This window comes from Penicilliopsis zonata, assembly GCF_001890105.1.
Source record: "Penicilliopsis zonata CBS 506.65 unplaced genomic scaffold ASPZOscaffold_2, whole genome shotgun sequence".
Lineage (NCBI taxonomy): Eukaryota > Fungi > Ascomycota > Eurotiomycetes > Eurotiales > Aspergillaceae > Penicilliopsis > Penicilliopsis zonata.
Window position 1 is genome coordinate 752,990 of NW_019208912.1, and position 21,097 is coordinate 774,086.

General features: G+C 50.8%; 6 protein-coding genes across 6 annotated transcripts; 3 read left to right on the plus strand and 3 right to left on the minus strand.

The window, feature by feature from the left end:
- The first annotated feature begins 3,982 nt into the window (after nucleotides 1-3,982).
- ASPZODRAFT_128351 (hypothetical protein) lies at nucleotides 3,983-6,259 on the plus strand. The gene is made up of 5 exons (XM_022722003.1): nucleotides 3,983-4,510; nucleotides 4,581-4,919; nucleotides 4,976-5,253; nucleotides 5,303-5,996; nucleotides 6,064-6,259. The coding sequence occupies exons 1-5, from the start codon at nucleotides 4,090-4,092 to the stop codon at nucleotides 6,135-6,137; spliced, it is 1,806 nt and encodes a 601-aa protein (XP_022584330.1). The 5' UTR covers nucleotides 3,983-4,089; the 3' UTR covers nucleotides 6,138-6,259.
- On the minus strand, nucleotides 6,111-9,491 carry ASPZODRAFT_128352 (hypothetical protein). The gene is made up of 3 exons (XM_022722004.1): nucleotides 9,062-9,491; nucleotides 6,975-9,005; nucleotides 6,111-6,907 (listed from the first exon to the last, which is right to left on the minus strand). The coding sequence occupies exons 1-3, from the start codon at nucleotides 9,360-9,362 to the stop codon at nucleotides 6,459-6,461; spliced, it is 2,781 nt and encodes a 926-aa protein (XP_022584331.1). The 5' UTR covers nucleotides 9,363-9,491; the 3' UTR covers nucleotides 6,111-6,458.
- A 106-nt stretch (nucleotides 9,492-9,597) lies between these two features.
- On the plus strand, nucleotides 9,598-11,197 carry ASPZODRAFT_128353 (hypothetical protein). The gene is made up of 4 exons (XM_022722005.1): nucleotides 9,598-9,883; nucleotides 9,944-10,039; nucleotides 10,099-10,837; nucleotides 10,903-11,197. Exons 1-4 carry the CDS (start codon nucleotides 9,869-9,871, stop codon nucleotides 11,127-11,129), a joined length of 1,077 nt encoding a protein of 358 aa, XP_022584332.1. The 5' UTR covers nucleotides 9,598-9,868; the 3' UTR covers nucleotides 11,130-11,197.
- On the minus strand, nucleotides 10,851-12,881 carry ASPZODRAFT_1035913 (hypothetical protein). Its single transcript, XM_022720840.1, has 2 exons — nucleotides 11,537-12,881; nucleotides 10,851-11,479 (listed from the first exon to the last, which is right to left on the minus strand). The coding sequence occupies exons 1-2, from the start codon at nucleotides 12,614-12,616 to the stop codon at nucleotides 11,312-11,314; spliced, it is 1,248 nt and encodes a 415-aa protein (XP_022584333.1). The 5' UTR covers nucleotides 12,617-12,881; the 3' UTR covers nucleotides 10,851-11,311.
- An 840-nt stretch (nucleotides 12,882-13,721) lies between these two features.
- Nucleotides 13,722-15,468, minus strand: ASPZODRAFT_58875 (hypothetical protein; the record flags this gene model as incomplete). The annotated part of the gene is made up of 5 exons (XM_022728806.1): nucleotides 13,722-13,915; nucleotides 13,986-14,121; nucleotides 14,235-14,882; nucleotides 14,937-15,044; nucleotides 15,091-15,468. The coding sequence occupies 5 exons, from the start codon at nucleotides 15,466-15,468 to the stop codon at nucleotides 13,722-13,724; spliced, it is 1,464 nt and encodes a 487-aa protein (XP_022584334.1).
- Nucleotides 15,469-16,221: 753 nt separating this feature from the next.
- ASPZODRAFT_128356 (hypothetical protein) lies at nucleotides 16,222-17,696 on the plus strand. The gene is made up of 4 exons (XM_022722006.1): nucleotides 16,222-16,353; nucleotides 16,412-16,490; nucleotides 16,562-16,687; nucleotides 16,763-17,696. Exons 2-4 carry the CDS (start codon nucleotides 16,425-16,427, stop codon nucleotides 17,546-17,548), a joined length of 978 nt encoding a protein of 325 aa, XP_022584335.1. The 5' UTR covers nucleotides 16,222-16,353; nucleotides 16,412-16,424; the 3' UTR covers nucleotides 17,549-17,696.
- The last annotated feature ends 3,401 nt before the right edge of the window (nucleotides 17,697-21,097 follow it).

Here is a 21,097-nt window from a genome sequence, read left to right on the forward strand (position 1 = left end):
TGGCGAGGAATGAAGGAGCCAGCCAAGGAACAGGCGGGAATCACATCGTAGTAATAATACAACGGCGGAAGGTGAAGCCGGTGGACGCCCGGACTGGGACTGGAGACGGCACCACGACGACGGACCAGTGACCACTGGACGGTCCAGGACCCGTTCTGGGTGTAAGAGAAGGGAAGGGAGTGATGTCTGTGTGTGTGTGTGTGTATGTGTGTGTATGTTTCCCTCCTGGTTGAGCGGATGGGAGGATCCTCTTCGTCACTGGCTTCTTTTTTTTTTCTGACCAGGGATATATGAAGGGAACCGTGTTCAGACGATAGGAGCGAGGCCCAGCAGGGACCAGTAGGAGGGCAGCGCAGAGGAACCAGACAGTTTAGATGAATCTAAAATGGGGGATAAAAATCAAAAAGAAAAAATTAAATAAATAATAATTTATTTTTTTTTGAAAAAAAATATTAAAAAATAAAAATAAAATAAAAATAAAAATAAAAGCTAAAAAAAAGGCCCAAGAAGAATGAAATGAGGTCAAGACAGTTTATTCCTTCGTCTGAAGCGGAGCGATCATCTTTCTGGAGCACGACTAGTTGAGTTGAGCCAGGGTGTGGTAAAGACAGAGTTTGGATACAGAGTACTGTACGGAGTACAGAGTATTACAGAGTAGGTAGGTACTAGTTACATAACAGGTACCTAAGGTAGATAGAATAATTATTAAACTCATATATTATTAAATAGTATATATACTACATATTAGTACTACATAATATTCTACTACATATTTCTTCTATACTTGTATCCTAGGTAACCAGCTAGGAGGTACCTAAGGGAAGGACCTATGAGTATACTACCTCCTAGTAACCAGCAATACCATACAGGAAAGTAATGCATACGCAAGGTGGCTGTGACAGGATTCTTCCAGCAATGAGTAGTAAGACATTATTGGCCAAGGGTGTACCCTTGTGTATTATTTCCAAACAATACAACCCAGGATCCGCTAGCCTGTTGTGGATCGGTATGGTCCAGCAACTACCTGGTAGTATGTAGTAGTTCAGTATAGGTACCTAGGTACGGAGTACTACTCGGTACTACTAGGTGTCTAGGTACCTAGGTCTACCTGGTAGGTACTTAATAAGTACATTAATTACTACGCAAGTTTTGACGTAGGATGAGATGGATGTACTGATGGAAGAGCCGGAGAGTCAAAACCGGGTGCAATGCAAGTACGGAGTACCTACTCCGTAAACCTTAGGGACTCCGTAGAGTCCGTATGGGAAGTATGGATCTGTAAGACTACGGAGTAAGTACGGAGATGGTTTAGCGTCCTCTGTACAAAGAACTGGACTGTCGCTAACCAGTAACGGAGTACCTAAACTAACAACTAATCCTAACCAGTAATGGAGGTCCACACTCCACTGTTAGCGCTTAAGTGTTCACTCCGACTAAATATGTACTAGGTAGGTACCCTTAGTAGGTGACTTGCCTAGTAGTCAACCAGGTACTCCATAGGTGGTACTTGGTAGTACTTCCGAGGTCAAAAACTATGTAGTAAGTAACCCACACACCTTCCTTAACCAGGCCAGTCCTTGGCAACCCCCTCGGTCAGTCGGTCGCCTGCAATCGTCCAGCTGCGGGCTTGGCCCAAATGACCCACTAGATACTATGAGTAGGTAGGTAGTTATGTAGGATACTTTACTAGGTGGCTTTTGGACTTCTGATTCTTGGTCTTACGGAGTACATTCTCACTAAGTCTCAACCTATGTTATCGGTGATAGTCTTCAACTCTAGAGACTGACTACAAGTCCTCCTGTATACTTGTACCATACTACATACTACATACATAGTTCTTTAGTCTATAATGTATAGAGTAAGCAACCTACCCTGTAGTATTCCTTTTACCCATAATATTACTATGTACCTACCTACCTAGCAGTTAGTAGTTATAAGGTATGTAGAGGTAGTAGTCTCAGGAGTCTATCTTGATCGTCACTGTAATTTTGCTGCCTGAGGGCCGCGCGAATCACACGAATCCTTACGTCAGTCGCCAGAAGCTTCCCTGGTTCTGGATCGGACCGTGCGAGGTATTAGGAGTATACGGAGGGAGTAGGTACTTACTACAAGTACCTACATAATAATGTACTATTAATTAGGAGTGAGTAGTTACATAGTATGAACAAGTTATTAAGTTCAGCTACTCACTCGAATAGATTGCAGTAGTCATAATACAAATACTCCGGTAAGACTGACTCTACATACTACATATGTATTTAAGTGGAGATTAATAATGAAGATTTTCAGGTAAATAATAATAATAATAATATAATAATACTAATACTAATACTAATACTATAGTATAATATTATCTTTCCGGAATACTCGGACATTGACTACTATTTGGTACTAATTATTGCCACCACTTTATTCATCTCCATAGACTCCATACTACTACATACAGAGTTAGTTATCACTACTGTCTCATAATTAATGGAATCTTCTGCTGGATCAGCGTTCCACTCAGCCTCCACGGAATACTACATACATACGAGTTCTCCTTATAGAGAATTGCCAACAACGTAGTAATTCACTAACAATTGCTTAGTGAAATTGCTTAGTGAAACATATTAATGTCTACCCTCCTTGCTTATGTACCTCTCTTACTGAGTAATCATATAGTTATTAATCAGTATAATATTTACTTTGCTATTACTCTTTACTCAGAGTAGTTACTTACTTACTCTTACTGTTCTCTCGTATCATCACTCCACATTAGCGACCCCGCTGCAAACAGTCCGTGTCGCCTGCCACGCCTGGCCCACGCCACCGAATCCTATGACCCAGATGAGGCTTGAGGGTCGAGACAAGATGTTCCGTACGGAAGAAGCATGGTACGTTCGACCTGGTTATGATGGAGTAGCCAAGCGTTTGCATGAGCACGACTACGTAGTACGTACTCTACTTGAGTCCAGAGTCTCGACTCGACTCGACTCGACTCGACTCAAAGCCTTGGCTTGATAAAGATTCATTCTGTAAAATCTCTTTAGAATCCTATCTCTTTGGATGAATACTTATTCTGCTACCTCTTGACTTATCTATTGCTATTATGACTGCAGCGACTGTGCTACGGATCGTCCCAGTACAAAACTCTGACTGTGACCGAACTCTGTGACCGAGACATGACCCCCTGGTCGCGCAACCTTGCTCGGCTGAACATTGCCTCGCCTCGCAGACAATAATACGGAGTACACGAGTACAGCGGATGAGGTGAAGATGTACTAACTAGTTAGTAGGTATCTGGTCTGTACAGTTTTTGTAGTCTGTCCGTAGTCTGCCGTAGTCTGCCGTACTCTACTAGATGTACTTCGTAGTATCAGTAACTAGTTGCCTTCTAGTTATACGGAGTAGGTACTCTCTTGTTGATATTATTAGTGAATACTCGCAGTTAGCTGGACCTGCACCAAGTAGATATTCACATGCTTACGGTACGTAGACACTACATTTATATATCTGTCAACTATGCCGAGTTGTACTTCAGTCTTATATCATCAGTACCAAGCAATAGAAACCACAGCATAGAATAAGTACTATCCCCGTATCTCTATGTAGTAGCTACCTAGTTACCTAGGTAGTTAACTATCTGGTTAGTTCTCGTAGGTCCAACAATAGATGCCGAACAACTTCATTAGCCGACATCCACACCTCAACCAGACATTCTTGATAACTACTACTATTTATATGTAGTATAGCCATATAATTTAAAATATATTCCATATAATAAGAAATAATCAAACAATACTATCGTCGAGATACAATCAACTGTTAGTTAACTAGGTAATTGATAGCTCGTGTTATTGTTGTTGTTGTCACTCGGCAAAGTCACACCGACGCGCCCGAAACAGTCGGAATCTTCCAACCTTCCCTTTTCTTATCGCCAGGGAAGATTTTTTTGTCCGCCGAACGCTTCCGTAGGCGTAGGATTTGTGTCCGTCACGGATCCAAGACTTGGTCTACAAGGATAGACTCATAGTCTATTAGACTCTAGTCTATACAGACTCTTCTCTCCCCTCCTTTCTCCCTTCTTTCTTCCTGTACTCCCACACAATGGCTGGTGCGCTAGCAAACTGCTCAGCCCGCGCCGTCCGTGCCAGGCTGCCGGCCGCTGCCCCGGTCACTGCCTCCCCTTCGATGATGCAGCTCTCGTCGTTGTCGCGCAGGTCGCTCTCGACGCGATCCCTCACCTCCCCTGCTCTGCGCATCGCTCGTCGCCCCGGTTTCTCTGCTGCGCTCGCCCGCAGAACCTACGCCGACGCCTCGTCTGCGTCCTCCTCATCAACCCCGGCTCCTACCCCTACCCCTACCCCCAAACCGAAGAAGCGCTTCAGATTGCTGCGATGGACCTGGCGTTTGACTTGGCTGGGTGGTCTGGGTATGACCGGTGCGCTGGCTTACAGTATCTACTCGCTGCGTCACCCCGAGGAGCAGTTGGAGTCGGATCCGACCAAAAAGACCCTCGTCATTCTGGGTAGGCTCATCATCTATTTCATCAATACCGTTATATTGAGATTTTTTTTTCTTTCTTTCTAACTAATTAGGCACCGGATGGGGTGCGGTCTCCCTGTTGAAGAAGCTGGACACGGAAAACTACAATGTCGTGGTTATCTCGCCGCGTAATTACTTCCTCTTCACCCCCTTGTTGCCCTCGTGCACAACGGGTCTGATCGAGCACCGCTCCATCATGGAGCCGATCCGTAACATCCTGCGTCACAAGAAGGCCACCGTCAAGTTCTACGAGGCCGAGGCTACCAAGATCGACTATGAGAAGCGTGTTGTTCACATCTCCGATGACTCCGAGATCAAGGGCGACATGGCTCATAACGAAGTGCCCTTTGATATGCTTGTCGTCGGTGTCGGTGCTGAAAACGCTACTTTTGGTACTTCCTTTATCTTCCCTTTTTCTTTCTTTCTTTCTGGATCCTAATTTTTCAAGGCATTCCTGGTGTCCGTGAACACTCTTGCTTCCTGAAGGAAGTCGGTGACGCCCAGAAAATTCGCACTCGCATCATGGACTGCGTCGAGACCGCCATGTTCAAGGACCAGACCCCGGATGAGGTCAAGCGCCTGCTGCACATGGTTGTCGTTGGCGGTGGCCCCACGGGTGTCGAGTTCGCCGGTGAACTGCAGGACTTTTTCAACGATGATCTGAAGAAGTGGATTCCCGAGATCAAGGACAACTTCCATGTTACCTTGGTCGAGGCTCTTCCTAACGTATGCTGAACATTATTCCCCTTCGGTTTGTTCCCACTAAGATCTATAGGTTCTCCCCATGTTCTCCAAGCAACTGATCGACTACACCGAATCGACCTTCAAGGAGGAAGAAATCACGATCCGGGCCAAGACGATGGTCAAGAATGTGACGGACAAGTACATCGAGGCCGAGGTGACCAACCCCGACGGCAGCAAGGCGCTGGAGAAGATCCCCTACGGTCTGCTGGTCTGGGCGACGGGCAATGCGGTGCGCGGCGTGGTGCGCGACCTGATGAACCAGCTGCCCGCGCAGAAGACCTCGCGCCGTGGCCTGGCAGTCAACGAGTACCTGGTAGTCAACGGGACGGAGAACGTGTGGGCCGTCGGCGACTGCGCCGTGACCAACTACGCGCCCACCGCCCAGGTCGCGGGTCAGGAGGGAGCCTTCCTGGCGCGCCTGTTCAACACCATGGCCAAGACGGACACCATCGAAAAGGAACTCCACAAGCTGTCCTCCGCCCAGGCAGCCGCCAAAACCGACGACGAACGCAACGCCGTCTTCGACGAGATCCGCGAGCTCCAGAAGCAGCTCCGTCGCACCAAGCAGATCGGTCCCTTCCAGTACTCCCACCAGGGTAGTCTGGCCTATATCGGCAAGGAGCGCGCCGTCGCCGACATCTCCTGGCTGAGCGGCAACATCGCCTCCGGCGGTACCATGACCTATCTCTTCTGGCGGTCTGCCTACCTCAGCATGTGCTTTAGCTGTAAGCCCCCTCCCTTGTACTCTCCTCCAAGTCATTCTAAAAGTCTTGTCTCCTAACTAATTTACAGCTCGCAACCGTGTCCTCGTCGCCGTCGACTGGATCAAAGCCCGCCTGTTCGGCCGTGACGTCTCGCGGGAGTAAGAAAAAAAAAGAAGCATGCCTCGAACAACCTACGCCTTACAATGTTGGCTTCCTCTTCCTGTCCTGTCTCTCTCTGTTTTATCGTCTGATCTCCTTTGTGATCCTGTCCTGTGACATAGTGTTTATTGCGGAGGAAAAAAGAATGTAGCATAGATAGAATAGACCAGTAATTCAATACTCTTCAACACTAGATTATTACGCCAGAGATGACCTATTTTTATTTTGAACAGAGCGGACGTATTAATGATTTAATATAACTAGAAGACCCGACAAGTGTGACCTCCTCAAGTCAATCTAGAAAGGTAATAGTGAGAAATTTGGTTAGAATAAATTCCACCGACTCCTTTTCTCTTGAGCACGACCCGAAGCACCTGCTCCAAGAGTATGATTGCTGGCGTTGGCCCTAGGATCGAGCTGACGGATGCCCTCTATCTTCTGCAAGGCAAGCTCGAGCAGCTCCTTCTTGCGAATGACGTCCAGATGCTTGCGCACCCGGGGATCCTCGCGGGCGAACCGCTCGACCTCGGCGTCGGAGAGGTGGCGGCCGAGGCGGCCGTCCAGCTCGCGCGGGAAATTATAGTAGAATTCCGAGAGGAGCTCGACGTTGAGGAAGAGCACGGCCGTCGCGGTGAGCTTGTCGGCCACGGCGTCCAGGAAGATCTCCGGACAGTACATCTGGTTCTTCTTTGAGGCGCACTGTTTCGACCGGATGGCTAGCAGGCGCATCTTGATGATTTCCGATCGGTCGCGGAGGAAGACGCCTTCGCGGCCTGAAAAGCAAAGTAGCAAGTCAGCAAAACAGTATGATCTTGAATGATAAGAAGGAGGTGAGCGTACCCCTTTCCAGCAATGCAGAACTGAATCCTCCTGCCCCCGCGGAGCCGTCGCCCTCGAGGACGATCTCGCCCTTGCGTACATGGTCGATGAAGCTCATCACGTCCTTGAGCTTGCGTTTGCCGACCGTCTCCTCGACGCGCTTGAGGGCCGACTCGCACGCTCGCAGTTCGTCGCGGAGCACGCGGCCGGCGTTTTCGCGCGCCTTGGCCCATTCGGGCTCCTCGAGCTCGATCTCAAACTTGTACGGCTTGATGCAGTTCTCCACCTGGTCGCTCGTGCTGAAGAACCGGTCGTTCAGAATCCGGTTCGTCGCGTCCAGGATCTGTTTCTGCGCATACGGGTGCGCCGCGAACGTCGACCCGGCCACCAGCTGGTCCACGTGGTTCTGCAGCGCCGTCGCCACCACCGTCGTCGCCAGCCGCCCGATCCCCAACTTGGTCAGCGCCGACGCCGAGGCGTCCAGCTTGCGCCGCCAGTACAGTGACTCCGGGTCCGCCTTGGCCAGGTCGCTCAGCGGGTCTGGTTCCGGCATCGGCACCAGAAGGTCCTCCACGGGTTTGTTCCAGTACCGCTGTGCCAGGATGTCCAGCACCCGCTGGTCCAGCTCGTTCTTGAGCATGTCGCGCACCTGCGGTCGCCCAAATCCTTCGGCAAACGCCTTGAACGAATGCTTGAACCCGTCCAGGCTCTCGGCTAGGTACGACTCGGCGCTGAGGGGTCGGTCGTTGTACTGCACTTTGAACTCGTACGTCGCCTCCTCCAGTTCCTGGCTGATTGCGTCCCGAGTCCCCGCCAGGCTCGAGGCCATCGTCTGCTCGAGAACATGCATCAGCTTCTTCCGCAGAGTCGTCACGCCCACTTCCACCTCGGAGTGTGGGCCAAACTCCGTCGGATGCGCCGAGAAGAAGGCATGTTCATTCTTGAGGATCGCACTGGTGATGTTGCCGCTGCCTCGAGAGAAGAGAGCCGTCGTCTGCGGCACGCGACACACCACCCCGACATACCCGAGCCGAAGCGGGTACTTTTTGTCGGCCAGGATGCTGCGGCCTCGCTCCGCATCGACCAGGTCCATCTTGGTGACGACGCCGATCGTGCGCTCGCCTCGCGGGTCCACCCGTCGACTGGCTCGTAGTGCCGTCGAGTTGGCAAGGTCCACGTCGGCAGCGGAGATGGCCAGAATCACATTCGGCGACTGAATGTACTTGTCGCACAGGTCGGAAATCTTCTGCTTCAGCTCCGGCGGCTGATCTCGGCCCGCGACCTGAATATAGCCTGGAAGGTCGATGAGTGAAAGATCCGGCACGTTTGGCGAGTAGATGGTAAGCTGGATCGGGTCATCGCTGACACAGTCCTTTTCGGGGACCGCCAGATTGAGATCGGTCAGCGTACGTTGGATCTGTGAGAAGTCGGTAATCTTCCCCAGTCCCAAGGCCGGGAATTCGCCGTATTCCGCCTGTGCATTCGGGGTATTGACCAGGGTGAGTTCGATGGGTCGCCGGGTGACCATGTTGGAACCTTTGGGCAAGAACTCGTGACCCACAATCGCCTCGAGAACCGAGCTCTTCCCGGATGACTGTGATCCAATGACCACAATTGATGGCAGAGTCAGCGTATTTGACTGCCCGACGGTCTGCAAGATGTTCCGGATCTCGATCATCTTTCGCGTCAGAAGCATCATCTGGTCGTCTTCCGCTCTTTCCCTGGACGCCCGGAGGTCATCTTCATCGGACTGGTCATATCCATAGGCTGCACCTGTTGCTGCACCCACAGCTGCCATGCCAGCTCTGCTTTCTTGTGGTGAACCGCCCCCTCCCGAAGAACCGCCGCCGCCGCCCCCTGACCGGGAGGACTCCTCGTTGAGACGGAAAATCTTCTGCAGCCACTCGGGCAACTCGACGTCTTCAGTTGTATTCTGCCACCCTTGCTGTGTCTGCTCTACTATCCCCTGGAGTTCGCCGAACAAGCTGCTTGCCGCTTCACCTGCCATATCCCCTGTCCGCTTGAAGAAGTCTATTGCGTAATTCCCTGCCTCTGTAGTTATATTAGCGAAAATGAAGCACATATTTATCAATAGAGGAGACCCGTACGCGCCGCCTGATACTGGATATAAGCCAACCCCGCGATCATCGCCCCCCCAAACATCGCCGGCACCCTGGCGAGCTTCAACGCCAGCCTCGGCAGGATCCTCGCAAAGGAAATGGTCCGCACAGCGGGCACATTGTTGTGAATTGCATTTGCCCCAAGCGGCCACGAGCGGCCTCGTAGCACAGCGCTGCCATCAGCACGCAGCAGTCCGCCTGTTCTTGCACCTGCGTTGTGAAGCTGTCGCGCCAGGAGCCGAGTCCGCAAGAGCGGCCCAAGTCGGTGGGAGAGAATCCTCCCACTCATCGCTCGTCAAATCTCATGTACATCCAGTGGATGGGATAGAAAGGCTGTTCATCTCCAGTAAAAGTATCTCTGCTTGTAGGAATAATTCTGGCGAAGTCTTACTCTCTCCCCCCAAGCTGTAGCGTCACGGCACACGTCAGGTTCACCCCGTGACCTGCGCTGCTGGGCTGTGTGGGTCACCGTAAAAAGTTCATGGGTCACGTGGGCCCGATAGCGGATGAGGTGACGACGAACGCGACAGATGGCTTTATCTGTTTGTTCTTTTCCCTACTTCTACGGGGTATATCATCTTTGCAGATTGTTGAGTCACTGCCCGAACGGTCTCTACGAAGTGTCCGCTGAGCCCTGGTGTATCTGGTGGATTTGGACTGCAGCTCTTCTTATCTTACGACTGTGACTCTTCGCAGTTCCGTTACACCAAGCGACTGCCCATTTTTCGGACACATTCTATTACTCCTTACTCTGGAATCTGCCAGTGACTTATATATTATATTTTCTGTATCGAAATGTGTCGATTTCTGGTGAGATCACCTCATCGAGTGTCCGTACTGTGTTTTGCGATTTGACTGACCGCTTCCCAGGTATACAAGGGTCATCATGAGATCCGGCTTAGCAAGCTCATCACGGAGCCCAGCCATTCGATCCTCAGACAGTCGTATGACTCGCGACTAAGACTGGTACGAGATTTGAATTCTATAGGGTTACATGCCGAGTGTTGTATTCTCTGACTGTGCAGGACAACCGACGGCCAGTGAATGGCGACGGGTTCGGCGTGGGGTTCTACACAGACCCAAAGCTAGGACCGGAGCCGTGCATCTTCACTTCGACGCTGCCGGCGTGGAACTGTGAGAACCTGGAGCGACTGGCGGCGAAGACGTGCTCGAACCTGATCTTTGCACACGTGCGAGCGACGACCGAAGGGGCGCTGTCGGAAACGAACTGCCACCCGTTCCAGCACCAGACCCTCATGTGGATGCACAACGGCAACATTGGCGGGTGGCAGTACATCAAGCGGGCGCTGGCAGACTCGCTGGCGGACCGATGGTTTATGGGCGTGAAGGGTGGCACGGACAGCGAGTGGGCGTTTGCGCTGTTTCTGGACCTTCTGGAGAAGGAGGGCGTGGACCCCAGCTCCAACCCGGGCCCCGAGGGCTTCGGCCATGAAATATTGCGGCGCGTGATGGTCAAGACGATCGCCAAGATCAACGAGCTGATCCGCGACATGTCAAGCAAACACGGCGCAGACCTCCCCGGCATTGAGACGCGCAGCCTGCTCAACTTTGCCCTCACAGATGGCCACACCGTCATCTGCACGCGGTACATCAGCAGCAAGACCGATGAGCCTGCCAGTCTGTACTTCTCCTCCGGGACCCGTTGGAAGGAAGGGTCCACACCGGGCCATTTCAAGATGGAGCGCCACGACAAGAGCGCCGACATTGTTCTCGTTGCCAGCGAGCCCATCACTTTTGAAAGACGTAAGCATCCTCCTATAAATACATCTACTTATATATATATTGGAGACTAATGCTTTTTCTTCTAGATAACTGGGTCTCTGTCCCCACCAATTCAATCGTGACTATCCACAAACAGACAGTCCTCCTCCACCCGATCCTGGACGAGTTCTACGATGAGAACACGAACCACGACCGCTCCTCGTGCTTCGCCGTGTCCAAGGGGCTGGTCAGTACCGCACCGGGGAAGACCGTCCAACCACAGTCCACTCCCCCCTGCCCATCTCTCGCTGAGAAGACTGCTGTTGTTGCTTGAGTCGGCGTGAGAAAAAGACAAGAGAGACTCGGATTTTTTTTGTTTAGTTTCCCGGGGGGGGGGGGGGGTTGAATGGAACCATAGTCTGCATAGCATATAGGCGTTAATCGAATTCTATAAGTTAATAAAATGAGGTATCATGCGTTATTATGGTATGAATACAAAAAGGACAAAAAAGAAATTCAAGTGTCTTCTCCCGAGATATTTGCATGCTTGAAGTATTTCATCCCCACCCAAGCAACAACCACCCACACCCATGACATGACGGCCGTCAAGATGATCAGCGCAGGGTAATAGCCTACAATGGGGAGAGTGGGATCATCCTCGAGCTCGGGGGGAGCGTACGGCGTCTCGCCCACGTCCCATGCCCAGCTCCATACCCCGAAACAGCTGCCCATCCCGACCACGAAAACCAGCCAGGTCACGGCGAGGATGATCCACCCCCACCACTCTGTTTCCGCGTAGTCCCAGCTCATCCGTAGCTCTTTGCTGCTGCTGCCGCCGCCACTGCTACCACTGATAATGCTGCTTGAGGCTTTGATTCCAGTCCCGCTGCCGCTGGTGGGCGTAGCCATCTCAATCGGCGTCACGAGCGGTGATTGCGTCCGCAGGGGCGGCGGCCGGTACGGCCTCACAGCGGGCAAGTCGGGGAAGTATGAGTCTAAGCTCGACGAGGGGGTCGTAGCGATGTGTAGATTGAGATCGGTGCTAGGATTCTTATTCGTTGAATTATTATTGCTCGTGGTCTTTCGAGGAAAGCTCACCCCCTCATCATCAGATGTATTCCCATCCAGCTCCGTCGCCTTGTATGTAGTAGCAGCAGCAACAGCAGCAGCAGCAGTAGCAGAGGATCGTGAACTGACCAGCGTCCAGCTCGGCCCGCCACTACTACTATTGCTACCACTACTGCGAGTAGTAGTCGTCGTAATGAATTTGCTTCCAAAGTTCTCTTGTTGCTGCTGGCCGCCCGGGAACCCTCGCACCGTGACGTCGCCGCTCATCATCTCCATCGCCCGGCTAGGTCCCACGCCGAGTTTTTTCTCTCGAGCCTCCAACCGCGTGCCCAACAAGGCAGTTTTGCGCAGTGACCCCCGCCGTCGCCTCGTCCGTCGTTGCTGCTGTTGTACCTGGAGTGCGGTGGCCATCGCGCGACTTCCTCCTCCGCCTCCGCTCGAAAGAGCAGGGCTATTATTATTATCATCATTACCATCATCATTGTTATCATCCCTCGAAGAACCGTGACGGTTGGTGTCTGGCACAAACGGTGCCATCTGCGTCATACGTAGGAAGGATAATTTCGACAGAAGGGATCCTGAGAGGCTGCGCTTGTGTCCGCTGCTGCTGCTGCTGCTGCTGCTGGACCGAGCGCGTCGAGAGGCAGCAGCAGGTTCAGGCTCAGAGTCGGGTTCAGGGTCGGGTTCAGTCTCAGGGCCGGGCTCGGGGCGCACGCTCGCGCCTCCGGAGTGGTCGTCATGTACGGCCTCCATGGCGCCGTGGGCGGTCGTGATTCAATGCATCGGCATCAGTGCTTGCGTCAAGGCTTGCGTCAGGGTCAAGGCCTCCCGGCGAGGGATGCTGCAAGATGTCGTTGGATTTAAAGGCGGCGGCCCCACTGGGCCCCCGAGTCCCCGCAGGCTTTAGTTAAGGTAATTAACCATAACTAATAGCAGAGATTCCAACTATGTAGTTGAAATTTGTCCAATTTCAATAAATGGAGTGCTTATTATCTTGTTATTATCTTGATTCGGCTTGATTTACTGCAAGACGCATTGTTCAGAACCAGACAAGTGGCTACTTGCTGAAAGTTGGGTATAAATTGGTCATCTATAGAGAGAACCGAGGACTAGATGTGAAACAGGATGCGTACAACCGATTCTGAAGCAAAGAGAGTCATCGCGTCGTCGGCCATCGTATCATCGGAGGGCAATAAGGCATGGAGAGAAACGAGCAACGACAACGAGTCGATCAGAGTAAAAAAAGCAATCGGAAGGAAAATATCCTCCAGGTCGCCACATACATACTAGAAGAAGATACGATACAGATCCAAGCGAGGCAGGCAATTTCATCATGACAGCATTCCAACTGGAATCGACAGGGAAAGAAAGAAAAGAAATACTTTTAGTTTATTCAGCAGCTTGCTTGAATCGAAAGTCCAAGAAGCTCTTTAAATCAAACATGTGCACATTTGTTTAAGAGAATATAATAAAAGGGAAAGGGAAAAAAATAGAAAAGAGAGAGAGAGAGAAAAGAAAAGGGAAAATAAAGTGGAGTTTGGGGTATTGAGTGCACAAGAACACACACATATTTCATTTCACAGAGAGCATTTCAGAATCCGGAACAGTCGCTTAGAAAATCCACTGGGCAGGACACAGTTTTGAAAGCAGTCATAGGGTTATAGGGGAAAAAAGGTAGGGGAGAAGAGACGGCGATGGGGGAGAAGAGGCGGGAAGGGGGGCAAATCAAGGCATAGAAACAAATAAAAGAAAAGAAAACAGAGATAAAAAGAAGAGAAGAACACAATTCAAAAGGAGATGTAAAGCATCTCCTATCAACACTGCATAAACAGTGCAGTTACACTCACTGGTCTAAGGTCTAGGCTTGGTAGCCTCCGAAACCGTTGCCAAAGTTGGCATTGTTTTGTTGGTTCCAACCAGAATTGGGAGTGTTTTGTCCACGACCGAAGCCGCCTGCATTTCCAGGAACCTGACCATAGCCCTGTGCGGGCATTCCGGGTCCACCAAAATTATTACCTTGCTGATCCCAGCCTCGGCCCGCAGGAGACGGACCTTCAGCATGCCGTGTGAGCCAGTGATGACAAGGAAGAGGGAAAATGAGAGGTAGAGGAGTCGGACTTACCCTGGGGGGTCATGGGAGCCCCGGGGCCACCATACTGAGGGAAGAAGGTGCCCGCGGGGCTAGAGTTGAAGCCAGAGCCGCCCTGTTGGGCGGAATAGTTCTCGAACTGGCCGGTAGGAGGGCGGTCCTTTCCCCACTGCGTCGAATAGTGAATTAGCGAAAGGATTTAATCAGAAATGAGAGAGAGAGAGAGAGAGAGAGAGAGAGAGAGAGAGAGAGGGAGGGAGAGAGGGAGAGATCAAAACTTACGCTGCACTTCAAGGGACGGCCGTTGACGTTGTACCCGTTGAGCTGGCAAATGGCCATGGCAGCATTTTCGTGCGTATCCATCTTGACAAAGGCGAAGCCACGGTCGGCCTGCAGCCGGGTTTCGAGAACATAGCCGAAATTCTGGAAAAGCGGGACCAGATCGTTCTGCGTGGTGTAAGGGGTGAGGTTCCCCACGTAGCAGGTGGTCTGCCACTGCGGGGTCTGCTGCACGACCATGTCGTAACTCTGCACGCCGTGGGTGGGGAAGTGGTGATGACCAAAGGGAGTGGTCGGGGTCATTCCCATCGCCGCCATCGCCTGCTGCTGCGAGATGGACGGCTGGCCCTTCTGGTTGGCCCAGTTGCAGCGAATGGCACGGGAGCCGAGCCATTCGCCATCCATGGAGCTCAGAGCCTTCTCAGCGTCGCCGCGGTCACGGAAGGCGACAAAACCGTAGCCGCGAGAGCGGCCGGTCTTCATGTCCCACATGACACGGGCTTCGGAGACGGAGCCAAAGGCCGAGAAGGCCTGAAGGAGAACCTCGTCATTGACTTCGTTGCTAAGATCGCCGACGAAGATATGGAAGTGGCCTGAGGTGTCCTCCTTGCTCGTGGTGTTGGACTGGTACGCCCAGTTGACACGAATCTCCTGTCACAAGAATTAGAGGCTACTTGACTTGATTATGAGATTATGTTCACATACCGATTGGTGGATGCGACGTCCATTGAGGGTCTGCATGGCTCTCTCCGCCGCGCCGGGGTCGTCGAACTCGACAAAGCCGTAGTTGTACCCTTTGCTGTTGAACTGCGACTGTTCATTAGCTCGATATGTTCCAACGGCGACAGTACCAACTTACATTCTTATCAGGAATAACCTTGACGCTGATGACATGGCCGCTGGTCTCAAAAATCTGCTTGAGGATGTCCTCGGTCACACGGGGATCCAGCCCGCCCACGTAGAGGGCCCTCTTGTTAGGCTCAGGAGCGGCACGGCGCACGAACCCGCCGGCGCTAGTGGGCGACATCATGTTACCGGACATTGGTGAAGTGATAGCAGTCGGGATCGGGTTGGTATTCTGCGGGATAATCACCGGTGGGCGAGGGGGCGGGGGCATATGAGACGGGTTGGTCTGGCCATTGCCCTGAGCAGCATCGTATTGCTGTTGGTTGGGGGCCCCAGCTGAGGGCTGTGGGGGCAGCGAAGCAGAAGTCGAAGTCGGCACGTTTTCAGCCATGATGATCGGTCGAAAAGAAATCGAATAAGGCGAAAATATATGGCGGACGAGATAGGAGAATATTTATGTCAGAGAGAGCAATGCTAAATTGTTTCGACACAGAGAAAATATAAGCGCTCAATCGGACGAGTAGAGAGGAACCAGGAGGTAAAAAAAAGAAAAAAAAAAGAGAAAAAGAAAAGAAAAAGGAAGAGAGAAAAAAGACGAGGAGATCGGCTATGTGACGATGCAGGCGTGACGGATAACCACAGCAAATAGTGAGCTGAAGGACGGCGAGAAGAGCGCGGGGTCGTCGTCGTCGGTTGTTTTGAAACACAAGACACAGGTCGCTAGATCATACAGCAATCGGACGAAAACACGCACAATCGACGGCGGAGGAAGCCGATCGGAGGCAGGAGGTGCAACTAGACACAGCTAGGTGATTGGAGACGACTCGAGGAGAGCAGAGATGCCGGGTTCTCTCAACGCACAGCGAGTGCGATAGTTATAAGCAACGGGAGACGATGGGGTCGAGCAACGCTGGAGCGACAAAGAAACAGGCGCAACGAACAGAGCAGAGAAAAAAGCGACGGAGCGGCAAAGACAGCCGGAGGTCAGGCCAGAAATCGACCGGTCTGCGATAGAAGACAGCGGGGAGGAAAACGAAACGGATGGAAAAGGAGAAGAAAAGGAAGCAGAGCGAGATGGCCACTTCGTCCAGATGGAGCAGAGAGAGTCTTGGAGGAGTTTGGGAAATGGCCAGGCAAGAGCCGCTGAGGTGGGGGATGCGCTAGGCGGGATGGGGTTAGCGCGGTAGGAACACAATCAAAGGAGCGACAGCATACAATAACCTGTTCCTTCCTACCTTAGGCGGCTGACTACTATAAATACAACCGACTGTCGAAGGTATCTAACCCAGCAGAAGCCTCTGATTCCCAAGATGTATTGGCTGATCGTCTCGCAGGTGAACAGCAAACATGGCGGCATCGGATTATTCCCATCCCGAATCGCTGGGAGTCCTGCTAGCGATGGTGAACCAGACGGTAGGTCTCTAGACTCCAGACTGACTGGGACTGGAGGTGAAGGGGAGGGCTGAATTGCTGATGACGGGCAGCTCATTGAGACGGGAAGGTTTTTCCGATCGAATGGCTCATTGCAATCCCGGGCACAGCTGAAGCGAACGCTCCCTGCTGCCCGTGACCAGTTTCATGACGCGCTCGACCAGCTGTCGGAGCAGATCGTACGTAAATATCTGCAATGGGTTTCTTGGCTTCTTTTTTCTTTTTTCTTTTTTCTTTTTTGTTAACGGTTTCAGTTTATTGCCAAAACTTTCTTAGAAAGGGATTATGAAACAATACAGGCTAGGAAAGCTACCCCCAAACCCACTAGCGAAGATGTGGTGATGGAGGAGAAGACAGAGGAGAGACCTCCGCCCGAGACAGACGTACAGCCACAGTCTGCTCATCTGGGACTCTCGACGGAAACCGAGGGGCTGGAAATTAAAGCGGCCGAGGAGCCAGAGACAACCGACAAACCCACTGAGGAGAATCTTTCAGATGCTCCAGGGCTCTCTTCTGGAAACCTCGAGAAAGCAGAGGGGATGCCATCTACCGAGGGCGCATCTTTTGCGGCGGCGGCAGCCGGCAATGAAGAGATCAGCTTTGACTCGATGCTCGCCGACACGACGGGGGAGCCCAACGAGTTCGACCTGCATCTGGACTTTGGTAACGACGAGGTGGGCAACCAGAATTTCCTGGCTGGATCCAGCTTCAATATGGGTGCAGGGACGCAAGATGTGACTGGCATGGAGGAAAGTACCAATGATGCCGGTGATATTAATGACAATAATCGTCAGCAGGGGGGCGAGGACCATCTTATGATGCATACCCTGGACGGAGGGCCGATGAACCTCGACTTGCCGGTGTCTCAGGGTGAGGGCCAGGGTTCCAGCGAGGATGGAATTGCCCCGGGCGAGTCAAGTTTCGAGGATCTCTTCCTAGAGGCAGACGGTTTTGGGGACGACGGACTTGGGGAACACGGTTTACTGGAAGGAGACGGGATGATGAATGTGAATGAGCTGGATGATAATTGGTTTACTTAGTCCTCTTGCCCGCAGATTAAGATATTGATTTACTTGAAACCTGGTCAGTATATGTATACTTTATAATTATCTCTACTATATCATGAGCTTCTTTGCTCTCCCCTGCCCTCTTGTTACTATACCTCTATTCACCCCCTTTCTACTAAAGCCTGGTGAATCTAGCTATTTACCACCTCTTTACATAGTATATATGGTCCATTGAGTACTCAAGTTGTCTCTTCCAAGCCCATTAATCTAAAAGCTAAGAAAAGTCATATATCTACAGATTTTTATTCACTATCACCGTCACATCTTTCTGTTGCCTGGAACATAGATATTCACAGATAGGAAAAGAAGATTCTAGGGACACACTTCACTTATAGTCTTCACCGTCTCTACCCCCCTCCAGCCGTCTATTTATTTTCTCTTCTCTCTCCTCTTTCCCTCTCCCCTTCCACCCTCTCTGTTCTCTCCTGCCACCACTTAGACCTTCATATCCTCCTCTGATCTGTTCACTTCGACAGACCTACTCTGATTATTCAAAGAACTGTCTCCCATACCGCTATTGCAGTCGATGAGGCAGCGAGACCTTTGAACCCAAAATATAGCCAGTTTTGCGGTTTGATTCGCCCGTGGCAGTTGTCCTTGTTAGCGACCACTATCAACTACGCCCCGACTATTCTTTCCAGCGCCGCTGAAAACCCATGATGTGAACATCTCAGACTCTCGTTTTTCGCACACCTTGCAGGATAAATGATCCCATGAAACCCTACTTATTGTCTGGACAATTGATTGTGAGTGGTCTAGCCCCCCTCCCTCGATTATGGGATTGATCTTGATTCTTTATAGTCAATAAAGGCGTTGTCTCCTATCGCCGGGTGGCATTGACCTTTCGGATCCGTTCTTCAACCCGCACAGTATCATCAAGCTCTCGCCCTGCCATTTATGACACCGAAAGCCCGGAGGACCCTAACAGATACGTGTGGAACATGAAGAAGTTCAGGAAACTCACGTTGCTTACAGACTGGCTCCAACCGGCCCGACGCCGCTACACTGTGCTTGTCGAAAACCAGACAGACCAGAGTACGTGGGAGTCCGTTTGGGAGTCCATCTGGTGAGACAGTCTTTCTTGCTGTCAGAATGCCAAGGATCTCGACGCTGCTAGTGCTGTGCTCTGTGTATCAGAAGCCACACAGAAGATATCATGTGTCAGGCTGGCTGACTCTGGCTGGTCTTCAGGAGATAGCTGTTGTCGCAGGATGAATGGACTTATAAAACCCTCTCTAGGTATGAATTGTCTTCGACAATTTTAATGGCCGAGTGGTCTAGCGTTCCCTTGATTCTTTAATAGGGTTCAATAATAGAGTCATTATGCTGCGACAGCCATTGTGGTACAGATCTTAAAGGAATCAGAATAGTTCATCTTCCCTCCTACATCAACTCTGGCCGTATTCTCCTTCTCTCAAGAAACGGAACTTGATAGCTTCGTGATATCACCAGATTGTTCTGTGGCTAGAAGCCAGTATCAGATCCGCACCCATTCAAACTGATTCGACTGCCTCGAGCTGTTGCGAAGAGAGTTGAGCAATAAGCTTCTATGAATCCAGGACTGTACTTTAACTTCGTTATACTTTGCTTTACACGTTGCTATATTTTTAGCTAGCAAGAAGAATGTAACACCGTCGGTGCCTTGATTAGTACCATCACCAGGGTAGTACCTACTGAGTATACTCTCATAACTAGACCTGGTTTCAGGTACGGAGTACAATTTGTCGAGAGTTAAAGTGAAAGAGTACTCTGTTCCTACCGTATTTTAAAAATAGAACTCATGAGCCCACCCGAGACAACTGGTAGTAGTATATGGTTGTATTGGTGGTCTAGAGTGAGTAGTACCTCTCTACCTAGCAAGGTATCTCCCGCCTAGTCCTAATACTGATAGTACTGCATTTGAACTATGGAGTACATGGTGGAGAAAGCGCCGGTACATCTTCCAGGTAATGAGATGTTGGCATGCATAAGCTAAGGTACATAGACTTAGCACACTGAGCATTAGTACAGAATAAACTGGCTACTACTACTACTACTACTACTACTAATACTTAATTGGTTCCGATTTATTATAACTTCAGTTGAAATGCCTGTTTATGTAGTACGGAGTACTCGATCAAAATAGTACAAGGTACAGTCTACCTGGTAATGCTACCTCTTAGGACCTAAAGCAGTGCACTAACGATATTAACTAATAGTCTTCTTAGTAAGTGTAGTCTGCAACTTCCTAATACTACTACAAGTCCCAATGTAGTAAGTGTGGCCGGATCGATCGATGAGGTCATCGCGCTGTGGCTGCCCCGCAGCGGGTCTAGCCACATTACGATTGGTCATCGGGGTCAGCCACGGTTAGTCAGCAAGACCAGGAGACCAGTACGGAGTACTCCGTACTCTGTACCAGGTAGTTAACTAGGGACGAGTAGGAAGTAGGTACTAGAACGAGGTACTAGAACGGATTTATATTAATCTAGTATTGTACTGGTTAATGCAAGTAGAATTGATTCATCATAAATGACTGATTCAGTTCTAGTGCTAAGGTATTACTATTAGTTACTATGTGATTGACGATATTGTCGGATCCAGATCCGAACTAGCCTCGCCCACGTAATCCCGCATGACTGTCCAGTGCCCGACTTGGGCTAGACAATGCCGAGCGTCACATGGTCTGACGGTGTTACAAGTTTCAACTTTACGGAGTACTCGAAGGACAGTTTGTTTGTTGAAATACCTAGGGATTTATGGGGGAAAGCAGGATATTAAAGATCATCAAGAGAAGAAGAAAGAGGAGGTTTAGATGAAACAGCTAATTCTCTCTGGGTAGATCTATCCGTAATCCTCCGTACTCCGTACCTCCTACTATACTAGCAGTGCCGACCTCCCGCGTCATCATGGAGTAAGTAACTTCTGCGGTTCCTTTTTAAGGCACTTTGCGCCCCTGCTGGCTCCAGTTGGACGTCGACAGCTTTGACTTTTGCCTGTCACCCTCTCGCTCGCGCTCTTAAACTTCTCGAGGTCAGCTCACTATTTGTCTCCATTCCACAGGTCTGGAAGCCCTGCCACTAACTCTGTTCCCTTTTTCAGGCCGACTTGGTCCTTGTCCTCTCCGAATGCGGTGATCCCTGACCCGTGGTTACTCCTCCTCTCTCTCTCTCTCTCTCTCCTCCTTGCCTGGGCGAGACCCGATCGATCGTCGACTTCTGCATGACGGAGTAAAAAAAAAAAAGAAAAGAAAAAAAAAAGAAAGGAACCACTGGGAGGCAGTTCAGATTTAGGTACAAAGTATGCGTCTCTTCTTTCCCTTTGCCCCCCCTCCTCTCCCCTCCCCACACGTCACGTCGCTTTACGCGCCCTGGAAATCGTTGAGATCATCACTGGGACTTGCCACACCTAGACCGGAGAGCAACAGCTGGTTGCCCTCCCAAAATTTGGCTCTGCCCTGCTCGTTTTAAGAGAGCTGGAGATACCTCCCGAGCTACCGTTAGATCTTTTTCTAGACTTCTCAACCTTTTGATCTCTCCCTCC

Excerpts from the sequence above, each read along its gene's own strand:
- ASPZODRAFT_128351 (XM_022722003.1), top strand. The coding sequence starts at position 4,090 with ATGGCTGGTGCGCTAGCAAACTGCTCAGCCCGCGCCGTCCGTGCCAGG. Across the intron at positions 4,920-4,975 it reads TGCTGAAAACGCTACTTTTG|GCATTCCTGGTGTCCGTGAA; the intron begins GTACTTCCTTTA and ends TAATTTTTCAAG. Across the intron at positions 5,997-6,063 it reads CCTCAGCATGTGCTTTAGCT|CTCGCAACCGTGTCCTCGTC; the intron begins GTAAGCCCCCTC and ends ACTAATTTACAG.
- ASPZODRAFT_128356 (XM_022722006.1), top strand. The coding sequence starts at position 16,425 with ATGGCGGCATCGGATTATTCCCATCCCGAATCGCTGGGAGTCCTGCTA. Across the intron at positions 16,491-16,561 it reads TAGCGATGGTGAACCAGACG|CTCATTGAGACGGGAAGGTT; the intron begins GTAGGTCTCTAG and ends GATGACGGGCAG. Across the intron at positions 16,688-16,762 it reads ACCAGCTGTCGGAGCAGATC|TTTATTGCCAAAACTTTCTT; the intron begins GTACGTAAATAT and ends TAACGGTTTCAG.
- ASPZODRAFT_1035913 (XM_022720840.1), bottom strand. The coding sequence starts at position 12,616 with ATGGAGGCCGTACATGACGACCACTCCGGAGGCGCGAGCGTGCGCCCC. Across the intron at positions 11,480-11,536 it reads CCGTGACCTGGCTGGTTTTC|ACGCCGTACGCTCCCCCCGA; the intron begins GTGGTCGGGATG and ends GACGTGGGCGAG.
- ASPZODRAFT_128352 (XM_022722004.1), bottom strand. The coding sequence starts at position 9,362 with ATGAGTGGGAGGATTCTCTCCCACCGACTTGGGCCGCTCTTGCGGACT. Across the intron at positions 9,006-9,061 it reads TATCCAGTATCAGGCGGCGC|AGGCAGGGAATTACGCAATA; the intron begins GTACGGGTCTCC and ends ATATAACTACAG. Across the intron at positions 6,908-6,974 it reads TTCTGCATTGCTGGAAAGGG|GCCGCGAAGGCGTCTTCCTC; the intron begins GTACGCTCACCT and ends TTTGCTTTTCAG.
- ASPZODRAFT_128353 (XM_022722005.1), top strand. Across the intron at positions 10,040-10,098 it reads ATGACTCGCGACTAAGACTG|GACAACCGACGGCCAGTGAA; the intron begins GTACGAGATTTG and ends CTGACTGTGCAG. Across the intron at positions 10,838-10,902 it reads GCCCATCACTTTTGAAAGAC|ATAACTGGGTCTCTGTCCCC; the intron begins GTAAGCATCCTC and ends TTTTTCTTCTAG.